The 7,983-nt window shown below is 34.4% G+C and overlaps 1 protein-coding gene across 1 annotated transcript; it reads right to left on the bottom strand.

Annotated features, from left to right (window-relative positions):
• Positions 1–318: 318 nt before the first annotated feature.
• Positions 319–7,690, bottom strand: ddost (dolichyl-diphosphooligosaccharide--protein glycosyltransferase subunit (non-catalytic)). The gene is made up of 11 exons (XM_056449911.1): positions 7,417–7,690; positions 7,096–7,206; positions 6,921–7,007; positions 6,729–6,832; positions 4,815–4,909; positions 4,647–4,740; positions 4,419–4,567; positions 2,095–2,242; positions 1,786–1,906; positions 1,497–1,603; positions 319–868 (listed from the first exon to the last, which is right to left on the bottom strand). The coding sequence occupies exons 1-11, from the start codon at positions 7,649–7,651 to the stop codon at positions 719–721; spliced, it is 1,401 nt and encodes a 466-aa protein (XP_056305886.1). The 5' UTR covers positions 7,652–7,690; the 3' UTR covers positions 319–718.
• Between the last annotated feature and the right edge of the window lie 293 nt (positions 7,691–7,983).

The raw sequence follows: 7,983 nt of genomic DNA, 5'->3' as shown, positions 1-7,983 counted from the left end.
TCTATTCAAAGAATGCAAATTTCTTAACAGCAAATCAGACTATTAGAATAATTGCTGAAGTGACTGGTGTAATGAAGCTAGTTTCAGTAATTTCAGTATAAAAATTTTAATTCACAGGAGTAAATTAATTTAAACAAAATTAAAATATTCAAATATGTTATTTTATAAATAGCAAAATTATTTATATTATACACATTGCATAGATATTAATTCAATAATTTAAATTGACTGATAAAACTCTATATAAATTATTGTATAAAACTGATCATTGAAAACCTTCAGGTGTGATCATGTGACCAAACAAAAAAAGCACTACAATTTAGTGGTGGAATGTTAATTTTACTGTCTTTTAACCACATTTTCAGCATCCATTCATCTCCATTCAAATTTTCAAAGATTTCAAGCAATCTTCATACCAAGAGCTGAAACATCAGTGCATGTTGTATTATAAAGCCATACCAAGTTGCCTTTTGTACAAATGAAAGATAAAGTGTGCCCAAAAACACTTTAAATATCCCATTGGCAAACAAAAAAACCCAACATATTTTGTTAGATTACCCAACATTCCTCCAAAAATCACGATTTACAAATGTTGCATTTAGCTGTAATAGCACACCGTCCAATTCATCAAAATGAGCCCACATATTTCAGATCTCCTCATGACAGTTAGAGGGCTGGAGCCCATCTTCTTTTTTACACGCTTTTCACTGATACTCATTTAATCAGACTTTTCTTTTTCTCTCATATGGAGAAAGACGATACTGAAGACAAAGAGTCCCGCCATCATAGAGAAGGCACTGGCGTAATATGGAAAAGCAGAGGGGATGAAGCGCTCATACTGGGTGTGCTGTAGTGGGCGGACAGAAACCTGTGGAGTAAATAAAAACACCAATAAACATCAAAAGCAGATATTTTATTTATTTAAATATAGAATTTTATTTAAAAAATATTTTTAAGCATATTAAACAATACAAAAGTATCTAATATTTAAAATAATATTTGTAAAAATTGTCAAAATATATACTTATTCTGAAAAGTGATCATACAAAACTTTAGAGCATTTTAAATGTTTAAAAACATGTTGCTGATAAGAATGTTAAATTACATGGATCTCGTTATTTGTCCTAAATTATGTTTGTTAACATGTCAAATGAGTATTATTATAAACATGTAACCGCTCTTTAAATCATAAAATGTGAAAAAAAAAAACTTTAAATTGTCAGTCATTAATAAATGTAATTTATGACTGTGTGTGAGGGGGGTATTGTATCTGTATTACATTACATATATTTATACGCTTTGCAATAATAATTTATTATTTTATTAAATGATATAAAGTTATTTTGTAAGGCTTTTTTTTTTAAATAGAACTTTAAAATTTACTGATAAAAAAAGCCAATAAAACTAAACCTTTTTATTGGCAGTAAGATTTTATTAGTGTCATTTTTTGTGATTAATGCTACTGCTAATACTAATAATTCCTTTATGAATCTCACCTGGGTTGAAGAGTACAGGTGCGTGTAGCCAAGTCTGTTGTAGTCAACCTTGAACTGAAAAACTCCATACACATCTGGAAGCTTGAACTGTACACTGTATTTACCACCTATACGACAGAGGTGAAACATTGTATTAGCACATTCAATGTTAACATTCACTACTGTTCACTGGGATATGTACACTTTTGTTACAGTTTAAAGGTAACATGATGGTTGAGAAAATTGTAAACATCCTTGCATTTTCAGAGACAGAATATGCCATGTCAATCAAAAACTGATTAGAACATACCATTCTTCTTGAGATAAGTCCTAACAAATGGATCAATTCTGACAAATTCCAGCTGAATGTCGTCTCCATCAAAGGGCACCCACTTTCCACCAGACAACATCTCAATCACTATGCTATATTCCTGTAGGGACAATGCAGTCAGTTGTAGTGAGTCAAAATGCTGTTTGTTTGAGCATACCATGTTCCGTTAAAATGTTTAAAACTAAGCCAACGTCTAACCAAAAGATTACTCAAAATTAATCAGAAAAATATTTACTTGCTTAAAGTGTCATCCCAATACAAAAACTGTAATATTAAGCTATGCCTCACCACAAGGTCAGTAACGGTGTAGGCAGCAGGCGGTGTGCTTTCTCCAACAGGATGATGGGTAACAGCTCCGACTCTGAGAACACCAGCCTCTTTAAACACCCAGCGGGACAAGGCCTCAGCCAGATCCCGGTTACCAGTCTGTTCATATCTGAGTCAAACATACATATTCACCATAAAAACTCAAATAGAAAGATGTTTTCAGCAGTGCACAAATTGTTTAGATCTTAAAGTTCACAAGAAACGGAAGCTGCGACTATTTTTTTTACATTGTGACGCAGCTCCTAGAGAAATGGGATATTAAGCCGGAAAACAGTGGGCGTGGCTTATTATTTTTTTCTACAACAAGCTGAATAATTGTAGTAAAGTAGGCATTTCATTCAGAAAGATGTGAAAATAGGTTTCCTCAGCAATTCTGTCTGGGGGGGCATGGTTAAGTATCTTAGCCATGCCCAATTACTATGATATACAAGCAATTTCATACAAATATCAACCTTGCCATGAAAAAAAAAATTACATTTTCACCAAAATATGGAAACCGCTTCTAAGTTTGTGTAGGTATTTTACACTTCAGAAATACTCAAAAATGTTTGTCAATGTTTTCAAACTATTATATTTGATTTACCAAAGTTGCACAAGTGACAATTTCACATTCGTCACATCCATAACGGAGAGATGTCACACCCATAACAACACTTTTTCTTCGTAAATGCAAAAATATTAAACAAAATAAAATCTATTATGTTTGTTCTATAGTGAGCCAACTCTTATCCTTTTATTAGCATTAATTCTTTTGGTTTCTTCCATTTAATTCACAGAATTTCTACCAAGTATGTTGTATACTTTAACTCGCTGACTTTTTTGGTCACATCCATAACGCATGTTTATTTTCTTTATTTAAAGTACAAAACATGTTTACAGATTGATATCTTTCTGCTCCCTTAACTCTGTGGTCAGTTGTTCTGGAAAATATAAACAAAAGTTTCAATATAATGTTAACATACACTTTCTATGCGAATATATGTTTTGAGTTTTTACTGCAAATGTCACATCCATAACGCTGGAATTGCTCATACGCAATCAGACAATTTAACAAGAGCATTTTCAGATTTCAATTCAAGATTAAAAGGGCAAACAATTGTTTAATGACATGCACAGAGGAATTGTTCACCACAAAACTAGCAATGTGAGCTTACAAAATCATAGGGTTAGCTTTGATTTCATTTCTATATTAAAATGGACAATGGCTACAGGTTTTGAACATTCTTCAAAATATCTTTGGATTCAACAGTAATAAGAAACTCAGGGGTGACAACTACAACAACAACACCGGATATTTATTCTTTTTGTCTGTTTTCATGGAAAGTTTTGGGCACTAAACACACATTTGAAACGAGTTTCAAAGTGAAAGTTTTTAACAATGCTACTATTGTCATGTCCATGTAAACACCCAAAAACGATCTCTAAAAAGAACATGTCAGTGGTCAATACTGGCCTGGAATACCTTATAAAGTGTTTTTGGCTGGATCATTTTACAAATGCTGTTGTGTAAACACAATGAAAAAATGTTTTTTTTACTTCATTTCAATAATGTCAGAGGCAAATACTGGCCTGGCATATGTAATACAGAGCTTTTGGCTGTTTTTGCAGATGTATAAAAGCAGACCATTTTGCAAATACTGTTGTGTAAATGTAAAACTGTTAACGTCACAATGAAAAAAGTTTTCGTTTTTGGCTTCATTGTCATGCAAACAATCTAAAATAGGTTTGAAATAAGTGAAGGGTGAGTAAATAACAACAATATTCATGTTTGGGTGAACAATCCCCTTTAAAGATCCCATGAAATCAAAACTAACTATATCATTTTGTTAGCTCAGATTGCTAGTTTTGTGGCAAACAATTAATCTGCGCATGTAATTAAAAACAAAAATTGTTTGCCCTTCTAACCTTTAATTGAAATCTGAAAATGCACTTCCTGTTTTTTTTCCCGAGCCAAATAGTCAGATTACGTATATTTTAGTAATTGGGTGTGGCTAACATATTTTACCATGCCCCTCCAAATGTCAGTTTTGACAACAAATCAAACAAATCTTTCTGAATGAAATGCCTACTTTACTACATCCATTCAGCTCGCAGTAGAAAAACAAGCCACGCCCACTGTCGTGTCATTTAATATTCTGTTTCTCTAGGAATTGCGTCACAATATGAAAAAAAAAATGGTCGCAGCTTCCGGTTCATGTGAACTTTAACATCACAATTAAAAAATAAAATATGTATAATGAATATTTATAGCTCTGAACATTTCGTATTAACGCAACACAACAGACCTCTTTGAGCCAGTAGCAGCCTTCTGCACGGCGGAGTTGAAGAAAGCGTCGCTGAAAAAGTGCAGCGATCCACTAAAAACCACACGTGCGTTGTTTCTTGCCTGCAGACCAGCGATTAGAAGAGTGTTCTTTCCAACTGCATGAGGATACTGGAGAGCAAACAGACAATTAGCATGAGTTGGAATAAACGTAACAAAAAGAAGAACGTTAAATCTCAGAAATCTTGACCTGCGTGATGGGACGATCAGGGGAGTAGGAGTATGAGGTAGAAGAGCCTGTCAGAATGTCCAGCACCAGAGGGTTATCTGGGTCGGCCACCATACTGAGGGAGAGACAACTTGTAACGATTATATTTTACAAAAATTGCACATGCCAGGGTATCAAGAAACCACTTACCCAACACCTTTAAACAGGACTGGTTTATCGGTGGGCTTGCCAACTATAGTTGGGGCTTTGAGAAGATTCTCTGGATCAGCAACAATTAGTGTGTGCTGAAAAAAAAGGTAATCTTTAATGACACATGACAAAGCTTCAAAAACAATTTAGTGTAAATGTCAAGACAGTTAAAAAGTATTAGATTAAAAGGGTATTTGACATTCCTGCAGTTTATTTACTCTTCCTTGACCAGTTTCAGTTATTTTTTTCTTCTGTTGAACAAAACATGATGTACTGAAGAATGCTGGAAGAAAAGAAGCCATTGACATCCATTGTTTGTTTTTTGGGATGTCAGTGGCTGCGGTTACCTAACATTCTTTAGAATGTCATGTTTTGTGTTCAACAGAACAAAGAAATTCATAAAAGTTAAGAACCATTTTTAAGTGCGTGTAAATGGTGAGAAAACTCTTTTTGAGGTGAACTATCCCTTTAATCCTCATAACAAATTTGTGGCTATTTTTGGGCCAAATAAGATTGAGAAACCTGCCTGAAAAGGGGACTGCTGCATTTACACTGCAGATCTAGATAGTCAATTCTGATTTTGTGACTGTATCCCTTTTTTTGCTCACCTGCTTACAATATATTTTAACAGTGATTTGTAACAGATTGTCTGTATTTACACTGCACAAGGCAAAGGCGCGATGACCAGGGAAAAAAGAAAGAAAGAGCAGGCGCTGACTGACAGCTGATAATGAAAGAGAGCCCTTTTTCTCCATTCCTGTATTTAATCCGTTTGCAGGGTTTCATTTTTATTCTTTTCGACACATTGTTTTACTATAGTTTATGACAGAAAAGTTCTCATTTTGCCATCTTTTAGTCTAGGCCTTTTTAAACCAGTAGGCATCTTAATGTGAAGTCCATGGCGTGATTTATGCACGTGATGCAAGCAATAGTTTTATATTAGTTTATATTGGTCACATGGCGGATATTGCACTCTCTCTTGCTCTCGTTAACATGCTTCAATATTTGTGCTACATGACAATATAAAAGCTTTTTTAGTCCTCGTGTATGAGATTTAAGGTTTGGGACTCTGCTGAAGTCTGTTCCAAAATGAAAGCATCAGTCTGAAGTCATTAGCTCTGATTTTTAATGAAGCACGACTCGCATTAACAGGTGAAAATTCGATCTGGCTGCTTACACTGCAGACACGAGGGCACAGATCCGATTTATATCAGATAAATTTCCAGAGGGCCTGAATCTGATTTAAGTAAATCGGAATCCATGTGATTTTTTCCTGCTTACATGAACATGGGCCATATCTAATCTGTGCCACATGGGAGAAAAAAAAATAATAATAATAAAAAAAAAATAAAAAATAAATCGGAATTGAGTCACTTGAACCATGCAGTGTAAAATCAGACTAATTTCTAGTAATGAAAAGTCTCTGCAAGTCCATTCAGACACTAAAATGCTTGTTTACTTTCATTTTAAAAAATTGTTTAAATTACATCTCATGAAAATACATTCATCTAATACCATAAAAAAACAAGTTAGTCAAAAACAGTAATATGTCATTAAAATGTCAGTAAAATGTCAAACACATCTTTGTTTGCTGCTATTGCCAATTATTATTCCATCTTAATTTAAATTTAAATACAACCTTATTGAAATAATTACTTGTAAACATGTTGTTTTCGGCTGCAATTAAGGCAAACATCAACTAATATCAGGGAAACAAACATATGTGAATGTTTATTTTAATTATTGACCATACAAGCGATGTCTGCCAAAACAGAATTTCAATCTCTAAATGATTAGAGTGTCCAAAGTGTTTCATCTTTAATTCAATCTAGTCAAAAATAATGGACCATAATATCAATTCAATTACTTCAAGATCTTTCAAACAACAGAAATTATTATCTTTCCATTACTTACCTCACCAGGATCAGAAATATCATAGTTGTGGTGATCAATAACAGCAGTTTTCTCCTCATCAAATTCAATACCACATTCGCTTCCAAGCTCCCTCAGAGGATCACCTACCAGATTCATAACGATAAAAGACCACTTTAATGTCACCAGCATGCTATTCTATGTGCATTTACACAAAGCCAACACAACACTCACCAATATCAGAACTGGCAGCAACAAGAACATTTCCTCCACCATCTATGAAGGCTGTAATGGTCTCAACGTTGATGTTACCCCCAAAATCTGTAGAAATATGTGAAGATAACCAAATTAATACTCTTTACTGAAAATTGCAGCATGACATACGATTAGTTATTAAATTACAAAGTACCTTCCACTGATGGAGAGAAAAGGATGAGATGGTCGTAGAGGAATTGACCATACTTGATCAGGGAGAGACCAGGATCATCAGCAGTCTTAAAAGAAAGGTCAAATCCACGATCTAAAAAAAAAAAGTAATTATTAGTTAAAGTGCTTTAAACCAACCAACCTTGAAACGTGCAATGACTTCATTGTCAGTTTACATACACTAAACGTGCATCCTCTACTCATAATATCGCATATAAATCACAATACTATATTTATTTTTACTTGCCAGCATCACAATGTAACGTAACGTTATTTCAATAGAAAACACCAACGTGTAGCTCACCTGCTAAACTGCGGAAGAAGATTGAATGAGTGTCTCTGATGTTGGGATTGTCTAGCAAAACGAGAGTCTTTCCGTCTCCTAAAACTGCCTGCAACATTAAAGCCACGGATAAAATAAAAAGGGCGTTCTTGCTGAAGCCCCCAGACAATGCTGTAGCCATTGTGGCACGTCGTCTTTTGCAGGTTAATGTTGCAGGAGTCGCGGTCTCCCTCACTGACAAGCAGTCCGTCGCCATTTTCCTCCTTTGGACAACGTCAGCGCAAACGCGGATGTGCACTTTGACCCGGAGCTCCAGCCAATCGCGTGCTGCCTCATGGACTCATTGAATATTATAATGAGTAACTTTTGCAGGAAATATATTTCTTCATCAATCATATTGTTGCAACAATTGCACACGATTATCTTAACAAATTCTACTAAGATACTTAATTTGATTCTATTTTTATTATCACAGCGACTAAACTGGTTTTAGTCAAATTTTGAGAATATTGTTTATACCTTTTTACAGTCATTAGTTCATACCTTTATTGTGTTGTCTTCTTTTTAAGACCAGCAGAGGTCAGTGCA

This window comes from Danio aesculapii, chromosome 23 (assembly GCF_903798145.1).
Source record: "Danio aesculapii chromosome 23, fDanAes4.1, whole genome shotgun sequence".
Lineage (NCBI taxonomy): Eukaryota > Metazoa > Chordata > Actinopteri > Cypriniformes > Danionidae > Danio > Danio aesculapii.
Note: the sequence above shows the minus strand (reverse complement) of the source record. Positions and strands in the feature narration are given on the sequence as shown.

Excerpts from the sequence above, each read along its gene's own strand:
- ddost (XM_056449911.1), bottom strand. The coding sequence starts at position 7,651 with ATGGCGACGGACTGCTTGTCAGTGAGGGAGACCGCGACTCCTGCAACA. Across the intron at positions 6,833-6,920 it reads TGCTGCCAGTTCTGATATTG|GTGATCCTCTGAGGGAGCTT; the intron begins GTGAGTGTTGTG and ends TGAATCTGGTAG. Across the intron at positions 1,907-2,094 it reads ACACCGTTACTGACCTTGTG|GAATATAGCATAGTGATTGA; the intron begins GTGAGGCATAGC and ends TTGTCCCTACAG.